Below are 26,296 nucleotides of genomic sequence, written 5' to 3' on the forward strand. Positions count from 1 at the left end.
GACCTGTTCAAGCGAGCAGAGAAGGCAGGAGAAACTATACCTGAAGGTGAGAGACCTGCTGCCAGACTTTTGGACCTCCGGAAAGCTTACCCCAGTGTTAATAAGCCAGCACTCTGGCAAATCCTGAAAAAGTATGGAATTGGAGAGAGATTTTTGAGAATTTTACAAGACCTACATGAGTGTACAGAGTACAGAATCAAGAGCAGATCAGGTGAAAGTGAATCGTGGGTGCCAGAAAGAGGACTAAGGGAAGGGTGCCCCTCTTCCCCGCCACTTTTCAACATTTTTCACCAAGCAGTGATGAGACTGGCGGCTAAGTCCAGAAAACGCAAAGCAGAGGAGACAGACATGGACTACGGTTTAAACTTTAAATTTGTACCTGGAAGCTGCTTCCCAGGAACAAGTCGATGGGAAAAACCTAACTCAGAGGCCAAACGTATCAAGATCGATAAAGGGCTATTTGCGGATGATACGACGATAGTTGGCAAGAAGAATGAACTACAACAAGGAGTAGATGAAACAAAACGAATAATGGCAAAATTTGAAGAGAGAAACAATGAGGACAAAGAAGAACATCTAGACTTTGGAACAGAAGAGAGTGAGAAAATTAGAATGTTGGGAAGTTGGATGGGTGAAAAAAATGACGCAAGCCAGAGAATGAAAAGGGGAGGAGCAGCTTGGATGAAAGTGAAAAACAGACTAAAAGGTAGCAAGTTGTCCAAGAGGAGTCAAGCTAAGATTGTGGAAGCATGTGTGGAGAGCACAGTCCTATTTGACTGCCAAGCAAGAACCTGGCATGGAGGAGAGATCAAGAAGCTACAGAGTATGATGGACAAGAAGTACAGACAGATATGGAGCAGAAGGACAGGCCCCCCCCTATTTCAGATGCAACGGGAAGGTAAAAACATGTTTGATGTAAGGAAAGACCTTGGAGTGAAATCTTTGAGATGGAAGATAGAGAAAAGAGTGCTGGAGAGAATAGGTCACGTAATGAGACTCAAAGATGACAGAACAGTAAAAGCAGTTGTGCTAGGTTGGATGGAAGACCTAGAGACCAGAGAGAAAGTTCCAGGAAAGAAGAGAAAGACTATCTTGTACTGGAAAAACATCTTAAGAGAGGCACAGATTGACTGGACCAATATTGGAACACTAACCAAGGACAGGAAAGGATGGAAAGCCATTGTCAAGGCCAGGATGGACCACCTGGAGAAGTGGGAAAACAGCAGAGGTAAGACATGGACAGATGGTAGAATGGAGAGAAACCTGAGAGCAGAAGAACCTGATGAAATGCAAGGTTTTACATGCGAGTTTGAAGGCTGTGAAAAGATCTGCAAGAGCAAAGCTGGACTTATTACACACAGAAGACGACTACATGAAAGATCTGAGAACAAGGTTACATTCAAATGTCAATTATGCAACCAGGAGTTTGAAGCAGAAGGAAATTTGAAAAACCACCAGAAAAGTTGCTCGGGAGAAGCCTCACAGGATCCAAACAGGAGGAGATGTGGAGACTGTAGAAGGGAGATCACAACCAGCAACTTTGCAAGGCACAGGAGAACATGCGGGGGGCAGAACCCCCCACCACCGGGACCAAGACCTCAATCAAGAAGATCCCGATGTGACATCTGTGGGATGATGATCACAGTAGCAAACCTGGCCAGACACAAGACGTTAAAGCACGAGCAGTAGGCAGTGTACTATCGGTACAGAATGCCTCAGAAGAAGAAGAAGAGAGTGAATATCAACAGTAGTAGGCCAGGTGCTACACCAAAATACACTTCAGGTGCGTAGGAACCCACCCATGAATTTTAGTATGAGCATATAGGGCAAATATGACTTAGTTTTTCAAAGGCATTTTTTAGCCACAATAGTAAAAGAGTATAATTATGATTCTAGGATGTTTATTCTTAATTGATCCTATATGTACTAAAAAGTTACCATACTACATTTTATTTAAAGTATTGAGCAAATTAATTCAATTAAAGTATCTTCGTTTAATAAGTTTTAACCCCAAGATTTTAAACATCTAGCTTTGTCTTTTATTAAAGTAAACCTAAGTTCAAGCCTTAAAAAGTCAAATAGTTGAGACCTAAATAATTATCATGTATATTTTTATAATATAACTAACTATAATGTTGTTATTTCAGGATCTTGTAGATAGAGTTTGGTCAATAAATCTATACTCAAATCTGTAGTTTTTGGTCCTGGTCTTGGCTGTGTGTCTCTAGCAAAAGATCTTAGACTTAGGTGGTTATCAAAAGTCAATGCATTACCATAAAATATATGTGGTCATGACAATATCTTAAACAAGAGCCGAGAAAATCACGTTTTCTCAAAAATATGGCAAACAGACGGACATACATCCAGACATAGATATTAAAATTTCGAATTCGCTACTTAATTGGTTAGGAAGTACCTGGAGGGTAGCCCATGTAACCAGGGGGAGGAGGACCTCGTCTGGGATCTGAGGGGTCCATCAGCATACCCCCAGCGCCCATACCACCCCCTACATGTGTTCGTTCCAGGTAGATTTGACGGTGATCTAAAATTGAAAATATGGTACTAATCAGAAAATTTGTCTATAAGTTAAGAAGGAAATTGAGGGTGAAATTTGAGATAAAAAGAAAGATAGCTTGACAGAAAAATTAATTACAGAAATAAAATGATTTTTAATAGAAAAGAAAGAGTCATACAATTGATATAGAAAGATAGAAATACATAATTACTGTACATAAAATCATATAGAAATTTAGATCGATAGATTGACAGAAAATAAGATGATAGATAGATGTGCATAGGTCCTTTTTAAATCAGAAAATTTGATAGATAGATAAGTTAGAGATAGCTATTTAACATATAGAAAAATGATTTAAAAATTCGTAAAGGTGGTTGGTTTCATAGAAAGTTAGATATCTATACCTGGATGCATATGATTTGGCATGTAAGGTCTTACAGGTCCATGGCTTGAGTAAATACCAGGAAAAAATCCTAAAAACAAAGTCATAATCATGCTTAGGATACAAACACAAATCTTTCTGGAAAATAATTTTGGGAGCAAACACACACACATGCATACATCCTACTACTTTAGTATTTAGGAATAATAATTTTTTTTCTTTGAATGACACATTATAGATTTTTAAATTTGGTTAAGTTTTTACCTTGTGGAGAATTTCTCATGTCTTGTTCTGAAATACCTCTGGGACTTCCAGGATACCCAGGCAGATAGCCAGAACTATAATTAGGTAGATAGTTAGATCTGGAATACCTCTTGGACTTCCAGGATACCCAGGCAGATAGCCAGAACTATAATAAGATAGATAGTTAGATCTGGAATACCTCTGGGACTTCCTGGATACCCAGACAGATAGCCAAAACTATAAATAGATAGATAGTTAGATCTGAAATACCTTTGGGACTTCTTGATACCCAAGAAGATAGTTAAAACTATAAATAGATGAATATCTAAATCTGGAATACCTTGGGGACTTCCAAGATACCTAGACAGATAGCCATAACTATAATTAGATAGATAGATAGTTAGATAATTATCTTACCCTGTAGGAGTAAATCTACTATTCCACGAAGTTCCAGGTTTCTGTTGTCGTGGACTTCCAGATAATCCTCCCATCATAGACCTACACAGTTTCATTTTAGAGGATTTTTAATGAAAGAAAAATTGTTAGCAAAGCTCCTATATAATTTAAATAGCCATTATATAAACCATTTGTCAATAAAACAAGGAGAATTTGATATTAACCAGACTATCATAAGTATGAAGAGTCTGAATTTTAAAAGTGAATCACTAAGAACGTACTCTATAACCCAATCGGTTAGTACGTCCTTAACTCTAAAGAATCATATAATTCTAGAAATATGATTTTTTTGTGCTGCTTTCGAAATTTTCATGCATCTACGATATAACTCACCTTGACTGTAAGTCTATTTTGAAAATATTAGTGAAGACCTCTTTTTAATTTACTGACCTTGATCTCTGAGGTCCCCCCACTCCTGGAGATCTGGACCTATATGCTGGGGAGCTTCCTTCCAGTCCATACGGACCTACTAATATAGTTACAAAGTAAGAAAAATATGAAGATAGATACTTAATTAATGAATCTAAATATATGCATAGCTTTACTACTTACTAGAGACTATGCCCTTAGAAGGATCTAAGCGCACATTAGGTTAGGGACGGAAAGGGTAAGACAATACTCCACTTTCAAATTTAGTTTTAAGAAAACATAGAAAATTTTTCGGGGGGGGGGGGGGAAGTTCTGTATTTTTCTAGGTGAGATTTCTCTTAAAAGGGTGTAGGTAACCTCCCCCAAAATATTTATAAATCTTCCCTTGACCTACAAGAAGGTTCACCATATATTAAACCTTGTACCTGGGCTTGAGAAAGGAGATGAGACCATAGAATTTTGAGGTTGATTATAGGCTGGAGATCCCAAAGACGATTGAGAATGGGATGGTGAGTTCATACCTAGATATAATCATAAATAACATCTTACATTTTCTATCTATCTATGATCTACAAATATATCTATCTACCTGTATACCTGGATGTAAGCTTGGAGAGGCAAGCAGACTGCTGAGGGTACTACTAGAAGAATCATCTATCTATCTATCTGTATACCTGGATGTAAGCTAGGTGAGGCAAGCAGACTACTGAGGGTACTGCTAGAAGAATCATTTATCTATCTATTTATCTACATATGTATCTACCTATCTGTATACCTGGATATAAGCTTGGAGAGGCAAGGAGACTGCTGAGAGTACTGCTAGAAGAATCATGGCCAGATGAATTGACCCTTCTGTTGGTAGTGGGGGACATTTCATTTCTTCTATCTACATATGTATCTACCTATATGTATACCTGGATGTAAGCTTGGAGAGGCAAGGAGACTGCTGAGGGTACTGCTAAAAGAATCATCTATCTATCTATCTATCTATCTATCTATCTATCTATCTATCTATCTATCTATCTATCTATCTATCTATCTATCTATCTACATATGTATCTACCTATCTGTATACCTGGATGTAAGCTTGGAGAGGCAAGGAGACTGCTGAGAGTACTGCTAGAAGAATCATGGCCAGATGAATTAACCCTTCTGTTGTTAGTAGGGGACATTTCATTTCCTGGACTTGAATATGGTAATCCTAAAATAAAAAAATAATGTAAAATAATCCTAACATGTATATACATATATGTTTGTCGAAGCTTGTTATAGTGCCTGTAAAAAATGACGTCATACTGACCTACATATATTTTTTACTTTATATTTCTTGTTAAAACAAATGCACCAGTAATTACAAAAGATATTTTGAAAAGATAATATGGATTTGTAAAGATAGATAGAAATATTAATAGCTTAAAAGAATAGCCATATTGTTCATATAGATTTGCATTTTCTAACCGTCCTAACACTTTTCAACGTAGCTACTGAAGTACAAACAGCATACAGATGATATTTATATTTCCATAAACTAGAGCTCAGAGCGGTATTCGTGGTATTTTTCTACCATTAACACAAGTCGCGTAATTATTTAGTATGCTAGATGGTAAAATTAAAGAAAGACATACCTGAATCTCTGGCAAAGGATGGCCTAGAAGAACCAATATCAGATGTTGTCGCTCCATTGCGCAAACTAGTTCTAGTTTCAAACAAGATTCATATTTTTGGAAGCGAAGCTAATCAGCAGATCTCATGGTTTTATAAACACAGCGTTGCCACAAAAGACCTAATCCTACAAAAGACCTAACCTACAAAAGACCTAATGCTGCGAAACATCTAATCCTACAAAGGGTCTAATCTTCAAATGATCTTAATTACATAAGACGGACTTTTTGAGTGTTCTGGTCTTTTAATTGTATGTGCCTTAATACTTTGGGACCCAAGTTTAGAGAAACTGCAGTTCTAAAAATATAAATATTATTCCTTGATACAAAATCATCACCACTGTTGGAAATAGGATTATTGACAGGTACATTTGAGCGGACAGAGGGTCCTGCCTGGATCAATCCTGCAGGTCCTCCAGCTTGGAATGGGCCACTGCTGGACAGGCTATTGGATAGGTGGCCAGATAAACTGAATATTTGTTAAATTTTATGACTAATTCTTTTTATCTGTTTCTAACTCTCTCAAAAATTCCGTGTAATTGTCTGTCTGTCATTTCTTGCTCTCTCTAAATCTTTTATTTTTTTCTTGTTTCATTTCCACACTATAGTTATTAAACTTACCTTGAATCTATCCCCTCACTAGAGGGAGCTGTTGACTGAAAGACAGAAGAATTATGTTGGCTGCTGGTTGTCAAACCTTGCTGATTGCTGCCGGTCATATGACCGCTCAGCCAGGCTTGACCGCCTTGGCTGATCATATCACCGTAGGCAGACGAACTAGCATTTAGCCTGATTTATAATTTGACACTCAATAATTTGTTTCAGAAAAATAACTTTTATAAAAATTTATGGACACAGAACAAATGAACAGCAAATTGTTATGCAGCAAAATGTTATTGAATGTCCCTTGAAGAAGCAGGTACACTTGTTATAACAGACTGATCTCGAGACAAAGCTCCTGAGGTCAATGGGTCTCTTGATAATGGTCCAGAGGCTGAAGGGTCTCTGGATAAAAAGTATCTTTATTAACTAAGTATCTTTAGTTTGAACTTAAAGGAAAGATATGCAATAATAGTAAAGATTTTTTGTAAAAGAAAGTGTTGTAGATTTCCAAATAAATGACCTCTTACATATATGAAAAGTGTCTACTGTCTTAAAGATACTTTGCCTTGAGAGTTGTCCGGAGGTCAAAGGGTCTCTTGATAAAGGTCCAGAGGTTAAATGGTCCCTTGAGTTGGAGCCTGTCAATGAGTCCGGACTCATGAGTCGATTCTGAATTTATTTTGTAGATATGAATTTAAATTTAATTTACGAAATAAGATATATATGTATATATATTGTAGAAAAATTATTTTATCATTAAAATATTCTATAATAAAGTAGTAAGTTTTTTTTTCTCTGAAGCTAAAGATTTGGAAATTATTAGCAAAGATAACAATTCTGTGATTGTTGGTCTTCAAAGGTTATATGTACTTTTCAGAAAGACTTTATAAAATAACAATCCACCCCCCCCCCCCATTCACCGCCTTTACCACATCCCCTCCCCTCCTACTGACCAATAGATAATGCCCATATCAGCAACCTAAATTGACGACAATTTTCTGTCATAATATCCACGTATTTTCTATATCCATTATTAATATCTACATTCCTGGCTGCTAATTGTTCGCTGATTGTTGCTGCTGCTGGGTTTCTCATTCTTCAGAGTTACCAACAGTCGATGGATGTTGGGGTTGTAGCGGATTAGTGAACTCACCTCCTTGAAATAATTATAGTTTGAATTAAAGATTTTGCATTCAATATTAAAAGTTAAAAAGATTAAATTTCATGTATACTAGAACTTCTAGATGGTTATTTGTCGCATTGTATTATAAACACCTTTACGAAGATAATAAAATAGAAATTAGAAGTTTTGATAGCCCCGAGTTAGGCCCGGACAAATCTAATTTTATGATTCTATTTAAAATTTTTTATTATTGTTTTTTAAAAAGATGATTTGACAAACATAAATATTTATAGATTATAAAATTAAGACGTTGCACAATGACAGTACATATTAGAGTTTAGATTGTGAAGGTTGTATTATATCTATCTGTCAATAAAGATCTTTAGAACGGTGGGGACAAGGAAAGTGTCTTCCGACCTTAACAAAACTACGTTTTTTTCATTTTAGATATTAACTTTTTAAAAAAGAAGTTATTTTTCTAAAGTACTATATATATGTATTTAAGATTTTAATTTATTTTTAAAATAAATTATACGTTACTAAATCCAAGCTTTAAACACTAAGAGATGAATATATTGTCCTTCCCTTTATCTAAGGGATATAGCAAAACCAATCTAAGATTTAGTATTTGATTTATATAAAACTATATGTTTTCTAGTCCAAACCATTGACACTTTTCATAACTCGTTAAATAAAAGTTTTATGCTTTATATAATCATATATAAAACAAGGACAATATCTTAATAAATGTAGCAGCAAACAACATTAATAATTAAAATCTTCAATACATAAAGTAAATTGTTTTGCAGGTATACCTATGTAAAATTAATATAAAGTTTGTATGTGAGTGTGTACTTAAAGATCCCGCCAACCAATGAACTCATATTGTATAGCTTCTTATAAGTCTCAATAAGATTTTTATTAATTTTATGTTTAGGTTAAGAAATTTGGTCGCCACCTCCCAATCTAGAGGAGTGTAACATTTTTTTTTTATAAAATAAATTATAAATTTTGTAAGTTAAAGTACATGGTTAAAAACAATAAATATTTAATGAACCAAAACACCTATTTGAGTCAGAAACAACTCACTGAAACAAACGGAAAGAATAACGGACATATTCTAGCTATAGAGTAGCTAGAATATTACAATATCATATTTATTAGTACAAGTTTGAATAGATAAGTAATTGATAATTAAATCTTATTTATAAAAAAGTTGTCAATAACAGCTAAAAAATATATACAACTGGAAAATTGTATAAAGCTAAATAAATATAATTGATCAATGTCACTTATCAGTAAATTAGACAACCATTATGAAGCCAATCAAGGAACAATTCAGCCATATTATTGGTTATAGCGTGTACAATTTTCGTAGGAAATGGCAGCAATTATTTTCATTTCATTGATATTAGATAAGTCAGCAATTAATAATTGAATTAAATAAGATAAAAATACCATAAGAATATTATGCCTGATTCATTCAGCCGTTTGCGAGATTTATATTTTTTTTTAGCATGAAAAACATCGATAAAATTTGTATCATATTTATATGATTATATGATTAGTTTAAAGTTACACGAGCAAATAAAAGTTGAAAAGTCAGCTAAAATTGCTTTAATTGCTTCAATTAAAATTAAATAAATTGGTAATATTTGCAATGATTTCTGCGTATTTAAACAAGGATGATTACTTTTAATACAATACAGCAAGAACTAAGCAAAGCAAAGCAAATTTGTTATTCAATTTTTTCTCGACTGTCGTTGTTTCATGCATTTAGTTCTAAGAGATAAAATTGATAACTTTAATTTTAAAGTAGCTTCGCTACTAAACTAATTACAAAGAATTGATTTATTAAAACTAATACGCAAATTTTATGATTATTTCAACAATAATTTACGATTTTTTATGTCATCCCCTCTACACTGTTCTGTTAGAGGAAGCGCGGTTATACCGCATTTTTTAAGTACGGCGTTGCCATATGCGGTTATTCGATAGCCAGCTTTTTTCCCTCTGAATCGTTAAGTCAGAGGATGCGCAGTTTTGTCTGCAGATTATATTCTTTAATATTTACCGAACGAATATCGTTCGAAGGTCCGACGATGGAATACACAGCATATTCATTATACCGGACTTATTCTTATTCCCCCCATCTTCGTGACGGGGGAGGAGGCATATTGTCCCTTTGGGGGTATGGCTATAAGGCTCCGTGATAGGGGAAGCGAACAGCTTGATCTCTCTTTTCCGGTGTGAGTGAGGGAAAGGGGGGAGACACGAAAGGGGGTGGGGTTAGGCGAGCGCTCACACACATACATACAATCATTCTTACACACACACGTTCACAGTTGGGACAGACACACATCGAAGGGGTTCGGTTTACACGGAATTAATTCCGCGGGAGACACGGACAGAGGGAGCTGTCGAACTAGGCTTTTGAACAGCTGTCACAGGGGAGGGGGAGAACACACACACACTCACACCACACAGCATGGGGCAGCTGCCGCTAGTCATAGTTTAGGATTCAACGAAGTAACAACATATTGAATGCAACGTGGTCGTTTATCGGCAGTTTTTTATTTGCATTCTTTTTATCAGGATTATAAGTCATAAAGTGTTAATATTATTTATGACATATAATGAAATATGTCAGTTTTTAATTATGACTTTTTATCCAGTGATTATAAAAATTCTTTGTTGTATTTGAAACGATTTTTTAGCAAAAAATTTTTTCGTCTTTTATTTTTAAGTAGAACGATTTTTCTATCTTTACCATCCCACCCACCCTACAGGGCGAGACTATATATTTTATTCATGATCATTTTACGAAATCGTGGCACCAGTAAGAAGAATTTTTTGCAAGTTTTAAAACAGAAATGGCTCCATATAATTTTTACAGGAATATGCCGTTTTTTATTAAGAATTTATTTCTATTGTTACATTTTTATCAGATTTAGTATTCAAAATCTTTTGGCATACATACAGTCATCTTTTGTATTTTCCTTACTCTTGTGGTTTACAATGACATTTTATAAGTGTTACTTTACAATTCTCAAGAAAACCGACGTAAAGTTTTTTAATATCATGGGACAGTTGGACATTCTCTCTGTTTCATAACAATTTTTTGTCGACATACACTGAATCGATAAAAATATGGATTTTATATTACGCATATGGTTGTTATTCTATTCGATGTAGATTTTTTAATAACTTATATTATTTTTAATCTTATATTTTTATTTTCAGACCAAATCGTCGATTTTTTAAATTATGGCTGAGTCCGGGTTACCTCAGAATTTTATGCAGTCAGACGATGATGCTGATGCCGCTGCGGCTTTCGCCGCCCTGCAAGATATAGGTATTATATCAATTTTTACAATTCGGCTAGTTTTAGCTGAGTATATTAATTTCGACGATCTTTATATAATTTGCAGATAAGAGCAATAAGATTCACATCGGCATACTATTACATTATCAAACAATAATCATTATAGTGTCGACACAATATGCTTCAGCGGTTGCCAAATTCATATAGCTAGGAATCAATTTTTACCGAATAAAAATCTTTTTTTTTCTACGGTTTTTTCAGAGAAAAATAATAGGGGAATCGAATCGAAATAGGGTTGTGCTTTTAAAAAATTTTACAACTAAATTACGATAATATTCGCTGTTCAATCCCATAATTTGTCCAATGGGGGGCATTTATTGCCCATTCATATTTCCCTAGTAAAGGGGGAACCAATTAATAATTTATCGCAATCATACACTATTCTAGAGGATAAATTATATGAACGTCGATAATTCAACATTTTTTTCCAGTACGTATTCAGTTTAAATGTCAATACGCCGGACAGTCATGATTTTGTCTTTTTATTTCTAGATATTCCGGACGATATTAACCAGCTACAGGGAAGCTCAAAACCTAAGGACACGGAAAAAAGCAAGAGCACGGAAGGAGGCCCATTGGATGACAATAAAAAGTCAAATAAAAAACAGGACCAGGAGAATAAGAAGCCTGTTTCCCCTAGGAAGAATAGTTCATCAGAGAAAGAGAAAACGCCTCCTAGAAAGAGGCCTAGGCATGATTCACATTCCTCCAAACATTCTCACAAGTCTTCATCCTCTAAGAAATCTAAACCTTCAATGGAAGGGACTCCAAATGTTTCAACGTCGCAGGCAGATGAGGTCAAGGATCTTAAAAACAAGATGGAGGAAATGTCAGAGTTTATAAAACACTTTATGACGACAAAAACCGCTTCTAGTTCTAAGCGTAAAAGCACAGAAGCAACAGAGTCGCCGGCTAAAAGGAAAAAAACGGAAGTTCTCTCCTCAGAGTGCGAAGCAGATTCAGACCAGATTGATTCAGATTCTTCGGTCGATCAGCTGGATTGGGTCGGTGCGGCCCAACCTACAAATCTCCGGCAAGAGAATTCGATCCCGACAGAACGCATGCCGGTAAAGCCTTGGATGGTGAACACACCGGAGTCTGAAGAGGAGGATCAAGGCCCCAGCTTCCGCCGACAGCGTTTCAGACCTGGCGCAAAAGTCAAGGACAACAGGATTATATCCAAACCCAGCGCGAAACCGAAGGAAGACATCCAGATGGGTTGTCCCAGGTTGCAAAGTTTGAATGGAGTTTTGGTCAAGACCCATGTTCCAGAATACTGCCTAATCACCTACCAAGGACTCCAACAGGAAAGGATGAGCAAATATGGATTATTCCACAATCTGCCTACGGCAGGCCGCAGTGATTTGATATTCCTCCAGGCCTGTCTGTTCGAGTCATTGAACATAGAGCAGGCATTGCAAGAGAGCTCAAGACGCTTATACACTCTGATGGCGGCGGCACGTTTGACGCCCGAAATCCATTCGGTCATGGAGGATACAATCAGCGCCATGGATTCCCTTCGAAAACTGCAGAAGACTATGAACCTGATGTTCATGCCAAATGCACGCTGGTCCGTGTCCACTCAGTTCCGAGCCAAGTAAATCTAGGCGGCATGCAGATGAACAGCAAAGAAACCAAATTATGGGATTCTTTGGTCAAGGTATTTATGTTTTTTACACACATTGTTCCGCGTAAATATCAGAGTTTGCCACTGGAGTCCAATACATAGAAAATTTTATATTTTGTGCAAGGCATTTAGCATAATTATTCTGGAGCACATAAACAGATCAATCCTGATTGACCGCGTTTTTATATTACAAACATTTAAGAGATACGTTTTTGTCTGTCCTGTATTTTGGTAAGATACATTTAGGATTATTTCACAACGTCTCTTTCACATTACAAGTCGCGTCTTAACGGGTATTATAAACACAGCTACGACAAATGCAGCGCCATTTTTTAGATTATAAAGTTTAGTTCTTTAATCAATGAAGTCCTTTTTTCATAGTATAACAATATACGTTTTACAGGAGTCCAAAGAAAGGGAAGAGGAGGACAAAAAGAACAAACAGTCGAACAATTATTCGAGTTTCAAAGGCAAAGGAAACGGTAAATCACAAAGCAAAAAATTCTACTGCAATTATTGTCAAGGTAACAATCATACGGTCGACAGATGCCGCATAAGGATCAAAGAGGAACGTGAGGGGAAATCCAAAGCGGACAGAAAATGACTAGATTCTCCTTCTACTCGGCCAGCAAACTCTGCTATAATTTTACCCTCTGCGAAGGCCGGGCGCAGCAACGATTTACAAGAAAAGTCGTTTTTTATATCAAGCCAAAGCAATGTTTCATCACGCCCTTCAGTCAATTCCAAACATGTTAATTCTGATTCCCATTCTAGCCAGCCTCATACTTACGACAGATCTGTAAATGACAGGTCACATAAGATGTCAACTGTGGCCAAATCTCATAAACCTCACAATGTTTCCAGTGATACAATTTTTAATGTGCCAGACCATACAGACCTTAATGTTATTTCCGATCCGGTTCAAGCTAAATCCGACCGTGAATTCGAAGCTTTCATAAATTCCAAACGCCAGGAGATCATAGACAAAGGATTCTCGCCGCTAGAACGCGGCATAGGCCAGCCCAAGGCCGTACAGTTTTACAAACAAATTCTCGGGGCGAGTGAAGAAGTTGTGAATATCCTAGAACACGGCTACAAACCCAGATGGACGGCGTGTCCACCGCCTCCATCTTTTTTCAACAACAACAAGTCAGCAGAGTTAGAGATGGATTTCGTACGCGAAACCGTGCAGGACTGGTTGGAAAAAGGATACATCAAACGTTTGGACAATCCAGCCACAGTCAATTCTCCTCTGTCCGTCGCATCTAAATACGACGTTATGTCAGGTAGGCTTGTTAACTGATTATGTTCTTATTTTTTTTTTTTTTTCATATTCTGTTATTAATTAACAATATGTCCTTCAACATAGTTTATATGTATGTTAATTCTTTAAAGTCATCTTAGATAAGTAATAGCACATTCTGGGGTCCATTGATAATATACGGTTTTGGATATATCATATATTACAAAATACTAAGTCATTCATACTTGGAAATAATTGTTTTTCATTCGCGTATTGATACATTTGTCAAACGATTGAGACGTGTTCTATAATGTGTCTGCGTAAAACAGTTACGAAATTTCTTTTTGTCGTACGTTGTACGAATTTATAATTATCGTATTTTATAGGACAGCTCAAGAAACGTTTATGCTTGGACTTATCAAGAAGCACAAATATGTATGTGGATCCAAAATCGTGTCCTCTCAGCGACTTATCTACATTCTTACCCAGGTATTATATTCATCTGAATTTAGGGCGTTTTTCACAGACATACAGCATGACCCTCGAAAAAGTATTTTTAGGCATCTGCAGCCCTTATTTCTCAATGAATTATTAAAAAATGCACATGTCCTTGTTCTCCATAGTATTCCACGTAAGTAGATATAAAAATATTTTTTTTACCTCCATTAACACCGGAGATTTTTAGAGCTAAAGTTTTGAAAAAGTGACTGAGAAAAAGAATTTTTTTTGTTTCTCTTATTTTTTGGATGGTTATATTATGTTTTTCTGGCAACTGAATAATGAGACACAAAGAAAAACAAGTTAACTAAATATTTCTTTTTTATTCCACCAAAAAATATAAATTTTTAATGGCAAAAAATACTTCTGAATGAATTGATTAGTTGCAAATTTTAGGTTATTTATTAACCCTTATTTATAGAAAAGGATTAATTATGACAGTTGCTCCGCCTACTTTTCTGACATCTCAATTATTTAATAGGGGGTAAATTAAGCTTTTTAGACTAAAAAATCATTATGTTTATTTTTATTTTCTTTATAACTTTTTTGTTATTAAAGTTAGGATTGTGAAACAAAAACAATTTTCCTGCTATATTCATAGAGATTTATTTGGTTTTTTAATCTTAAACAATTTTGCCTAATAAGTAAGTTTTTCAAAATATCATTAAACTAAAAAGACTCAAAAAATATGTGTAAAAAAATGCTTTTTACTCAAAAACTAAATTTTTTATTTCATTTTTGTATAAAGTTTCTGCTAGTAACAAAAATAAAAGGATTTCTAGCTTAATTTTGTTAAAAAAGTCGTTTCATGTTAAAAGTTACTTTTTCCTCAGTCACTTTTTCAAAACTTTAGCACTAAAAATCTCCGGTGTTAATGGAGGTAAAAAAAATATTTTTATATCTACTTACGTGGAATACTACAGAGAACAAGGACATATGCATTTTTTAATAATTCATTGAGAAATAAGGGCTGCAGATGCTTAAAAATACTTTTTCGAGGGTCATGCTGTATAATTGGGGAAAGTTGCGTCTGTCGTATATGAACAAGTTTGTCGCGAATATGTGATACAACGGTGCACGTCGTGCGTTGCAATGAGGCTGTTCTTCTCAATTTATTCCATGTTTTTATTTTAGGATTGAGAAGGGCAGCTTCATTGCAACGCATGACATAAGGTCGATGTATTTACATGTCTCCTTGCATAGGGAGGCATGGCAATACTTCGGCTTCACCATCACCAATGTTGCTGGCATCATGGAGCATTACTGTTTCATTGTAGTACCCTTTGGGTACTGCAATGCAACAGCATTAATGGCCTGTTTGCTCCGTCCCATTGAGATACATCTACACTCTCTGAGTGTAGATGTGTCTTATTATGTGGATGATGGGGGCAACATTGGTGTGTCATTGAGTCGTTGTTCCACATATCAACAGTACACGTTCTTTGTGATGTCCTGCAGCGCATGGCAGATTGCTACGGAAAAGACGGTGTATCCATCACAAATTGTCAGATATTTGGGTTTCATCATAAATACCGTGGAGATGCGCATCACAGCTCCCGCCCGAAAAATTGCGAAACTTCAGCTTGACATCGCCGAAATTATCGTCGCAGGCAACTCTGGCAGTCTTGTCCCTAGTCGTCAAACTGCAAGTATTCTCGGCACAAACGCTCACTTGTTGAGTTCCCACGGCGAAATTTTGAAAATTGTGTCTAGAGAATCGCAGCATTTGTTGGGTACCGCTGTGGTAGCATCAGGATGGAACGCACACATGAATATTTCCCCCAGAATGGTGGAAGAATTAAATATATGTAAGGTTTACTTGGAGTCTCATAACGGCAGACCTATAAGATATGAATCTAGACAAACAACCATTCTAAAACCCGCGCACAAAACATACTTATTAGAAGGGTGGGATCCTAAAGACGATGCCAGGGAATTAATCACCATGGTCAGCGACGCGAGCGCAACTACAGCCTTCGTCTATCAGGCCGACACTTTTAATATCGTGGCCGAATTCCCCTTCAACGACAATGAAAAACAAACATCCTCTACCTTGCGCGAGCTTAGCGCTATCTTTAAGCTACTGACGTCTGACGAGAAGTTTCTCAAAGAAAACAGAGGACGTATGGTCCTATGGTTGACTGACTCCCAGTCTCTCTGTCATATAATGCGTCGTGGGTCAAGAGTGCGCCAGCTCCAAGAGATGGTTCTAAAAATCTTCGAGCTTCAACATAAATGGGGTGAGAATTTTCCCTTAATTTCTAGAAATTTATCGCCATCGATCGCGGTGTTTTTTTTTTTTTTTTTTTTTTTTTTTTCAGGGAATTACGGTTATTATAATTGTATAATTTTTTCAACCGTGTATGATTATTATTTTGTTTCAGACGTGCGGATCTTCTGTTTCTGGTCGGAACGGTCAGACGAGAACTTGTCCATCGCGGATATGGGCTCCAAGAAGACCAGCACCGACGAGTGGGTGCTGGACAACGAGTCTTATTCACAAGTGTTGTCTAGATTCAGCGTGGTTCCTACCATCGACGCTTTCGCGGCTCCGGACAACACAAAGTGCGAGCGTTTTTTCAGCAAGTGGCCAGAAACAAATACTGCCGGTGTTAATTTTTTCAGCCAAATCATTGATCCTACAGAAATTTTATATGTTTGTCCGCCTATTAGTTGTATATCTAGAGCCTGGCGCACAATATCAAAAATTAACGGTCTTACTTCTATTATGGTGGTTCCTTATTGGAGGTCCCACGCTTTCTTCGCCGATTTTTTAGAAAAGGATCAGTTCAAATCCTGCATTAAGTCACATTTTATTTTTGATGCTAATTTCACTTCTAAATCCGACTCATGTTTATTTAATGGCTCCACAAAATTCGCAACTTTGGCAATGCTAATCACAGTTGACAACATCAAATAATATAATATGTCATACCTTGTATGAGGAGCTGCTATGACGGTCTAATATTTATATGTTTTTTCCAAATACACATTCAAAGTGCGAAATTTATTATTTCAGCGAAATATTTGATAAATACCATCTTAACTATTATTTTACATGTTTCTAATATTTTGGTTTACAGCTTAGATAGTTTTTTCACCACAATTAAAAGCAAAAGACCTTTACCACACCAAGTCTTGCTATTCTTTTATTAGACCAGCGGCATCTTATACATGTTTATGTACCTGTATTTTTATATGTTTCCTCGACTAGTCAGGATAATTTATTTTGTCATATTTTAAAACAAAGACAGTAATTCCCTCATATTCCTTTTGAATTGTTAGCTTACTTGCTTTAAGCACAAGCTGGGCTTCACATTATACTATACAGACAATTTGTTTTACCTATTACGACAAATTTTATTTATCCTATATAGTCCAGACCAGTGACGAACCAGTACATTTTTATATTTTTTGTTTCATGTATATATTACTTTAAACAGTCAGAACGATTATTATGTTATATTATTATGACAAGTAATGTCGTGTTTTCCATACACGGCGGATGTCAGACAATTTTATCCCGTAAGTACAGGTCATGTAAGATAAGATAAGATAAGATTTATTTTCCTCAAAGGTACAACATATTTTATTAGATATATATTATAAATTATGTTACTATGCTTGATTTGTTTGATTCATCTGGTTTGTTGTGTTTGGTGCAGGTTAGATAATAATATACATAATAACAATTATTAAGTACCTAGCATGGAATTGGCCGAACTTCATCTCCACCTAGTTACCAGGCCAGTTTAAATTGAATGGAGACAATATTTTACAATAAAAATTCCATGCAACATTGTACCAGATAGTTGGCATAACCCTTTAAGGGTTGTGGAGCCACTGGTGTACTTTGACGCTTGCCAAGCCGATACAATGTATGGGATAGGAGTCCATGCCACTGCAGGCAGTTACGGTTTTCATCGTTTATTTATACTATGTTCTCATGTCCCCTATATCGCCCATGTACTTACGCTTTGTTTATTCGTAGTCAGATATATTTTTCGCAAATTATAGTAACCCACAGTTGATTATTTCAGAATGGGTACGGCTAAAAAAGCGAAAAATGCCCCGACGGACAAAGGAAGGTTTTCGAGGTTATTGCAAAGGAAAGCCTCCAGCGCCGGGTCCACTCAAATTTCGAATTCTCAGAAACCGGTCCGTACCATGGCCGCGTTGCAGGAGTTGGGCTTAGCCGGGAGAAGGGAGTTGCAGGCCAGGTATTTTTATACGCGTTTGTTTCTTAACGCATACAAGGACGACAGTTTTCATAATATTTCGGCCCATAAAAAATAAAAACGATATTTCAAATTGTACAAAATGACCAGGATTTTACGGTTATATAGGGGATTTATATAAGATAGCAAATTTTATCTTTCTACATAAGGGTAGGAAACAATTAGTCATTCAAAACATTTTTCTGAATCACATACAATTTTCAGGGTATTAATATTACATAGGGAACTTAAATAATCTTCAGATTTGCATTCCCTTTTATGGCTTAAAATTACAGTTGTCAGTAAATTTATCCGGTATTTTATTTTTAGATTGGCGGACGCAGCGCGCGCCGAGGGTACCAGATGGCAAAAATAACTAGGATCCTGATACCAGACGGCCGCTACGCAGTCTCCGAGAACACGCTGGTTACCAACATAAAAGCTATGGCCAAGAAGGTCGGATTTTCCGGGGTAGTATCCGGAAAATCCGCCAAAATAGGAGGTACGAGCGCAGCGTTTGCCAGCGGACTATCCGATGCGGAGGTCCGCGATAAAGGCCGCTGGAGAAGTTTAGAGTCGGCTCAACATTACAGACGGATAAGTGATTCACACAATTTGAAGCTGGCCAAGGCATTCTCTATCCAAAGAAGTTCGATTACGGATAATCGCAATCCACGGGTGTTTAATCCTGAGGTCCTCTTCACGTTCAGTGATGAAATCGACGATGACGTCGCATTAGACCAAAGTTTGTTTCCCGATCTGTAATTTTGTATTCCAGAATAAAGATTTTTCGATTCTGAAGATAAAGTTTTTTGATTATTACAAAGCAGTTATTATACAAGTCTTACTGGCGATATGGCAGAATTACCATGTCAATATATAAATAGTAACATCATGGATATAGCGATTCGTATCTTTAAAGGAAGCCTGCAAGAAATACCACGCTTTAACTGCTGAAAGACTGCCACAAGTAGACCAAATACCCCAAATTTGAAGCCTTCAGCTTCTATAACAAAAAAGTTCTAGGCATTTTAAAATGACATTTTATGTACAATGGAAATTTTGAAAGAATTGCAATGCTCATGTTGAAAACTTTGAAATTGAACTACGTGGCCTAGAAACAAAATTATAAGCTTATTTTTGTCATAAATTTAGGTTTCCAGTAACTAATTATATTTTTACAATAAAAGTACCCATTTTTATAGTCAAAATCATTAAAAAAAATTAAGTTTTACTTGCGTTGTACCGAATGTACTGTAGCCAATCAGAAGGCTGAATCAGCTTAACAACCAATCACAGCTAAGCTTGTATTAGTTTACCCCTTTGTTTCCGCTATGATTTTCGTTTAAAAATGCAATTTAAATTGAATTTTTTTCATAGATTTTTACTATGAAATGTGGTGTTTTTATTGTAAAAATGTAATCAGTTACAGGCAATCTAAGTTTCTGACAAAGATAAGGTTATAATTTTGTGTCTAGGCGACGTAATTTAATATTGTTTTTTTCTTTTATGAGCATTGGAAATCTTTCAAAAATTCCATTGTACATAAAATGCTATTTTGAAATGCCTAGAACTTTTTTGTTATTGAAGCTGAAGGCTTAAAATTTGGGGTATTGGGTCTTCTTGTGGCAGTCTTTCAGCAGTTAAAGCGTGGTATTTCTCGCAGGCGTCCTTTAATTCTTTTTATCAGATATAAATCAGCCGTTGTATAAGTTTTATCGGTGTTATCACGAAATTATTCAGGGATGTATTTCAGTCAAGATTAGTTTTCACGTCTTACGGTATTTCGAAAGTATAAGGATTCTTAGAAGTACCAGAAAATAATAAATCTTGCCATATAAAGGTTGAATTATAGCGCTTAAAACAAAATCTGGACTGTAATTCATCCCTGCTTCATTTCGTTTTCATACAACTAGGAAAACTTCTGTGCTTAGCTTCATAGCATCGATAATCTGTTATAACAGTTGTCTATTTAATAATGCTTTTAATAGCGATTCATCTTTTATATATTCCCCAAGGGGATAAAGTCAAAAATCCTATTTTTCATGACATTTCGAAAAATAGAGTGAAAAACATTACTCCCAAAACACTAGTAAAATTTTCTTAAAATTGGTTTCATATGGTTTAATACTATAGAACAACATATACATATATATAGGCAAATACTAATCCTTTATCAGACGGCTAGACCAAGGGTTTTGAAGCCCTATCTGCAAAGTCAGACTCGTTCAGGCGCAGTTTTTTCCCATAAAACAGAACCGTAGAAGCCTGTCTATTCCTAATTTTGGAAAATTTTAGGCGAAGATATAAAACTATAAACACAGACAAAGTCAACCTGCAATATGAGGTTGATGTACAGCGGCCATTTCATTATTTTTAGATTGATCCACAGTTGGAGCTTGATTCTTGATAATGTATCATAATTTAGTACACAGACAATTTGTCAATTATTTACACAACTGTTTTAGGTTAAATATCTTTATATTCCAATGGTCGAAAAATTCTCGAATTTAAAACAATTATATCGACGAAATATTTGTAGAATACCAGCTGCAACCCTAGCCTTTAGGGAAGGGGACTGGGGAAAATAAGATAACACCATACCAAGACTATTAGAATTTAAAAAAATAATAATACTATCCACAGACTAATTTGAAAAATCTCTGAAAATTTTAAACTAAATCGATTCTGTGATTTAGGGGCCTCTAGAGGCGATTAGAGGTACAGCAGTTGGGGATATCCATCGGCACAAACACACAAATGCATAGACATCCTATTACTTTGATATAAGGATTACCTGAGCTTTTTGTTGTTGCGTTAGTTCTGTAGACTTGGCTATCTCACTCAATCTGCAAGTAGTAATAATTATTTATCGCATCGTATTTTAGACAGTTTATCTGCGGATATTAAAATAACTAAGGAGGACAACATCCATAGGCAGCAATACGTTAGGTGAGTAGGGTAAAGTTATTTTAGCCCGCTGCAAGTTTCACTTTATTAGAGAACATGATAATCTAATCCAAGTAACAAAATATACATTAAATAGATAGATAAGATTATAGATTGTTAGAAACTGTAAGATATATAAATATGTAGAAAACAAAAATGTACCAACCTTTTCAATGTTCTAATATCTTGTATGGTAAGATTTCCGGAAAGGCCAGTGGCCTCTAAAACTCCAAGGATTTTTGTCTTGATAGTTTCTCGTTGCTGGGAGTTAACATCTCGGTTATGCTGAACAAATAGATACAATTTTAATCGGGGCTCGGCAGGCGCGCGTCAGCCGCGATTAAGCATCAAATTTAAACCCGTTTTAAGGATAATACCCAAGTGACTTAAAAGAGTAACTTTATAAGTACATACAAAATACGACGTATTTTTATCAGGGAAAATATTTGTTGTTTAAAATAATTATATTCATAATATAATCTTTCTTTTCATAAAATTCTTAGATTATTTAATTTAATTGATCTCTTTGTTCAGTTTGTCTTACAAAATATATTCTTAAAAGCGAAGCTTTTGTATAATTAGGATCGGAACAATAAGGTTGATTCAGAATGTCCGAACACCAATTTAAAACATGCTGATTTTTAACATTTTTGGCAATACATTTTTAGGTGATTTAATTATCCTATTAAGCTGATTTTTGTCATACTGATTACTATTTAAAAAGTACTGTGTTATATGCGAAGCAATCAAGTTCTAAAAATGTAAGTATGTCCTAAGTCCTAATACAATATTCTGTAATTAAGGAACCTCGTAAAAGTGTCGAACTATGACGTCAGAAAAAATTAACAATTAACCAATGAGAAGCCAGTATTCACTGTAATTGACCAATGGAAAAATATATAGCGGTCTCTTATTGGTTAATTGTTAATTTTTTCTGACGTCATAGTTCGACACTTTTATGAGGTTCGTAATTAAGCAGTTATGCAACAAATTTTGTTTACAATTATACATTTATATTCTGCTTATTCAGTTCTGATACTTTTGAAGTGTTAATTTCCGTTTGTTAATGTCCAGTCTTTTCAGAGCTTCGCTTTTATAGATGTTGTTATCAATAAAGAACAAAGAAAGAGAACAATAAAGTGGTTCTATTCTTAAAAAGTTAAAATCTAAATATTAGTTTTTCTATTCTTTTTTAAAACTTTCTTAAATACATAATATATTTTTTTGTCTAAAGTTAATTATAAGGAAAAAACAACGGCGTTTTTTCTATAAAATTGCGCACTTTTTAAATTATCTACGACATCAAATATATTTTAAATTTTTTTTTCGTTGTAGATTTTTAATGAAAGGGAAAAAGATCCGTTTTTAATTTTAAAGAAATTGATAATCTATTTTTAATAAAATCTTTTAATTTATTTCTCGTTTTCCAAAAACGTCCAATGGGGGGGGGGGGGTAAAGTGGTGATTACCCAGATCAAAATTAAAACCATGAAATTTTAACCAGTTTTGTTATCCCCCAACAAAACCCCGACCCCTCGGATCTAACAAAACTGGTGTAAACATTATCATTTGTCATTTCATTATTCACGGAAAACTGTCTTTAATACGATGCGATAAATAATAAATTGCCTCACCTGTGGAATATTATTGTTGTTGTTGCTAGACTGGCAATAGTTGTTGCCACCATCTGGAGAATTCAATTGCCCACTTGAGTTACCAGGATAACCTCCAGGTAGATCCAGGTTTTCAGTACTGCCAGGATCATCTATATAATTTGTATATACATAGATAGATATAAATAGAATATAGATAAAAAGGGGAGGCATGCCTTTCAAATTGGATATTTAATGGGGGAGGTGACATCACTATTACTCCCCCTCTTTATGCTTATTTAGATAGATAAAATTGTTATATTTAGTTTTAAAGTATTTAAAAAATCTAGATGAAGAAGTGAAAATTATACAGATAAATACATAAATATTTTACACTAACCTCTGAAACTATAGCTCGTCGGATCCTGATTACGATAACCATTCTGACCACCCCCTAGCTCCGTCCCACCTCCACCCTGGTAGGAAAATGAATCTTCCCTCCGGCTTGACTTGGGATAGCTTGATTCTGTTGAGCTCAGTAGGGAATCTGGACCATTTTCATATCCTACAACAATTAGGAATCTTAAGTGATAAGATGATGGTCGGTCAATTAATGTACACCACAAGCTAAATATTCGATTATCAAAATTACGCACTTCTGTTTATCAGAATTAATTGGACACTGCTACACATATCATTTTTGGAAAGTAAATACTTTCTTGAAGCCAATCTTAACGAGGAAGGTATTTTTGGAAAGGGGAAAATTTGCAGAAAACACCTATGTAAATTAGAAAATCCGCAGAAATCATTTTCAAAAGTTATTTGCAAACATTTGCAATGTTAATTTGCAAAATTAATTTCATGCCTTAAATGACATATTTTGAAATAAATGTTCTTATGAAAGTTTTTATCTATGAGTTTAGGACATGTTCAAGACATACATTTTATTTTCAGTGTTAGTTTTTTTGCCCTACGTGCGAAAAAAGGCATTTCTCACATTTTATTATAGAAAATTGCATATAATCAAAATAATTATTTTTTTCTACAGTCAACACAATAATTGGCATAAAATCTTTCATTTTAAATGTGAAAGTCAGATAAAGAATCCTTTTTAGAGCAAATATAGTGCAAAAAGTAACCAAGACGTTTTAGCAAAGTATGAATATCTAATGAAATAGATACTTTTAAATTTTGATATACATATCAGATAAAAATATATAAAAAAAAGAGATCAAAAACTATAAATCAAGGTATATATTTTTTCACTCTGTCACTGAATAAGGAGCACTTTTAGGTTTGATTTTAACCAATGCAGCACTTAAACACTCATTTTTCAAGGTAAATAAACAAAATGAATGCAATTATACAATTAGGTCAGATTAATAATACAGTAAGCCTTTTTGTGGCAATTTTTTTTTGTTAAAATTATTCTTTTTTTCTATAATAAACTGTATTAAAATCTAATGATTTGAAAATTCGTATTTAAGAACTTCATTTTTACACTGTTTAGACATATTAATTACAAAGAAAAAGATTAAATCCTTTAAGTTTGAATAATACTTTATATATTTACATAATAAAAACATTAAAATTGTTAAAGATTAAAAAAAAAGAAAAAAATAAGTAATTTTTAAAATCATTTTGTGTCGTCTTCATAAACTATTTCCCCTTTTATATTTTAGTCTGGTAGAATTCATAATTATAAATAACCTTTGTTGAGCATATATATGTTTTATTGAAATTAATTATAAGAATGTAAAACATTTTTTGATTGATTTAATATCAACAATTCACCTAACATTTTGTTATTTTACTATTTTTTGAAACTCTTTTATTCTTATTAATAATTCTATTTAACACAAAAAGCTCATAGGGAGTTGATAACCTTCATTTCTTGCTTTGTATTTTGTAACTTCATGTTATTCCATTAAAAACGTCTTATTTCGTTTCCTTATGCTACAATTAATATTTTTTATCGATCGATATTCCATAAATCACTAAAGAATCCGTCGAAAATAAGCTAAAAGAGTTTTAATATTGGGAAAATTCGAAGAATTCGATAAGTATTTAGGAACCAATCGAAATGAAACGAAGAAATTCGTGAGAATAATCGGATAAATAAAACCAGTTCGAAATCGAAAAATTTTATGGTAGGTAGTTATTAAAAAATTCTTTTTTCTTAAAAAGAAAACATTTTAAGTAATCTGAAAAAATACTGAGAAAAGAACTAATATGCAATTTAAAAATTTCAGTTTTATTTAAGCATTTTTTTAAAAAATTGAAAAGCATAAATAAAAATAATACAAATGCATAATAACTTAATTCGGCAGAGTTACTATGAAGGTTTGAGAAGACTCGATGGCTAGAAGATCTTCAAAATTTAAAAGCATAAATAAAAATAATACAAATGCATAATAACTTAGTTCGGCAGAGTTACTATGAAGGTTTGAGAAGATTCGATGGCTAGAAGATCTTCACCGTTAGCTCTAACCTCCGGAACGTCTTGAGGGAGGGGATAACCATCGTTGTTGAGAGGGCATCCTTGGGGGTCTAGATAGCCCGAAGCTAACAAAATTTGGAAGATAAGAGCGCGGTTCAGGGGTGCTGAATGGGCTGAGGACCAAGAGGGAGTCGTCCGTGAAGCGATGGAATTGGAGGCTTGGTCTGTAAGGGCTGCTAAAGACCTGGGGACTGCTGTGCTCGAGGATTTTAGCATAATCTTGGAGAAAATCTCAATAAGCGTTGTATCATCAATAGCTCGATAATGTTGAGCTGTAGCTATGGAGCGCCATCTGCCTAAGACTCGGATATGATCATCGCTCATACCTAATCGAAGGCAGATGACACTCCTAAGCTTTTAGCAGATTTAGATGTAATTTTATGTTTAAGTCCTAAGTTACTATAAATTAAGTTTACATCCTTCATTAAGGTGGAAGCTGAAATGGCGTAACGTCCATCCGCGACTAGGATTCTAAAAAAAATAATTACCAATAAAATTTTGTGACAACTTAAAAAAGAAAAATGTGTGAGTATATTATGCTTAAAAACTCGCCTAGAAGATTTCGAAGTGGTACCATTCCCTGTACGGGGCAGCAGATAGCTCGTATCCAGACAGGAAGTATCTGATGAATACAACCGGAGCCTATTGTAATACAGGACCAGTAGAGAATAAAGACAATATTCTGATCCATTGAAGATCACGTAACTGGTGGAGCCTTCAAATCTAGAAAAATAATGTTTATGTTTTTGTGTAAAAAACGAACGCTATTCTAGATGAAATGCAGAGTTGAAGAATGCATAATAAATTTGAAAAAAGATTTTCTGGAATTTCTCTTTAACAATTTTACAGTAGAAAAAATAGGTATTGGTTAAGAAAATTATTTGTAATTTAAAACATTTTAAACTAAGACATTGAAAATCTTTGAAAGAATTT

At 34.8% G+C, this 26,296-nt stretch overlaps 1 protein-coding gene and 1 long non-coding RNA gene across 2 annotated transcripts in view; both read right to left on the minus strand.

Annotated features, from left to right (window-relative positions):
* LOC145328581 (uncharacterized) overlaps positions 1 to 26,296 on the minus strand; it is a 108,470-nt gene that overhangs the window by 24,919 nt on the left and 57,255 nt on the right. Inside the window, exons 6-22 of the mRNA XM_080172324.1 lie at positions 23,264 to 23,428; positions 22,906 to 23,036; positions 21,438 to 21,556; positions 21,120 to 21,171; positions 7,278 to 7,385; positions 6,795 to 6,898; positions 6,532 to 6,631; positions 6,248 to 6,414; positions 5,946 to 6,095; positions 5,591 to 5,661; positions 5,041 to 5,166; positions 4,391 to 4,486; positions 3,987 to 4,062; positions 3,558 to 3,638; positions 3,162 to 3,235; positions 2,920 to 2,988; positions 2,417 to 2,542 (exon numbers count right to left, since the gene is read on the minus strand). Coding sequence (XP_080028450.1) covers positions 2,417 to 2,542; positions 2,920 to 2,988; positions 3,162 to 3,235; positions 3,558 to 3,638; positions 3,987 to 4,062; positions 4,391 to 4,486; positions 5,041 to 5,166; positions 5,591 to 5,661; positions 5,946 to 6,095; positions 6,248 to 6,414; positions 6,532 to 6,631; positions 6,795 to 6,898; positions 7,278 to 7,385; positions 21,120 to 21,171; positions 21,438 to 21,556; positions 22,906 to 23,036; positions 23,264 to 23,428 — 1,815 coding nt within the window. The remainder of the gene's footprint in view (positions 1 to 2,416; positions 2,543 to 2,919; positions 2,989 to 3,161; positions 3,236 to 3,557; positions 3,639 to 3,986; positions 4,063 to 4,390; positions 4,487 to 5,040; positions 5,167 to 5,590; positions 5,662 to 5,945; positions 6,096 to 6,247; positions 6,415 to 6,531; positions 6,632 to 6,794; positions 6,899 to 7,277; positions 7,386 to 21,119; positions 21,172 to 21,437; positions 21,557 to 22,905; positions 23,037 to 23,263; positions 23,429 to 26,296) is intronic.
* LOC145327781 (uncharacterized) lies at positions 25,079 to 26,074 on the minus strand. The gene is made up of 2 exons (XR_013882238.1): positions 25,916 to 26,074; positions 25,079 to 25,557 (listed from the first exon to the last, which is right to left on the minus strand). It is a non-coding gene; the product is annotated as an uncharacterized LOC145327781 (long non-coding RNA).

The sequence above is a fragment of the Acartia tonsa genome, chromosome 9 (genome assembly GCF_053477335.1).
Source record: "Acartia tonsa isolate MP-2025a chromosome 9, ASM5347733v1, whole genome shotgun sequence".
NCBI classification, from domain to species: domain Eukaryota; kingdom Metazoa; phylum Arthropoda; class Copepoda; order Calanoida; family Acartiidae; genus Acartia; species Acartia tonsa.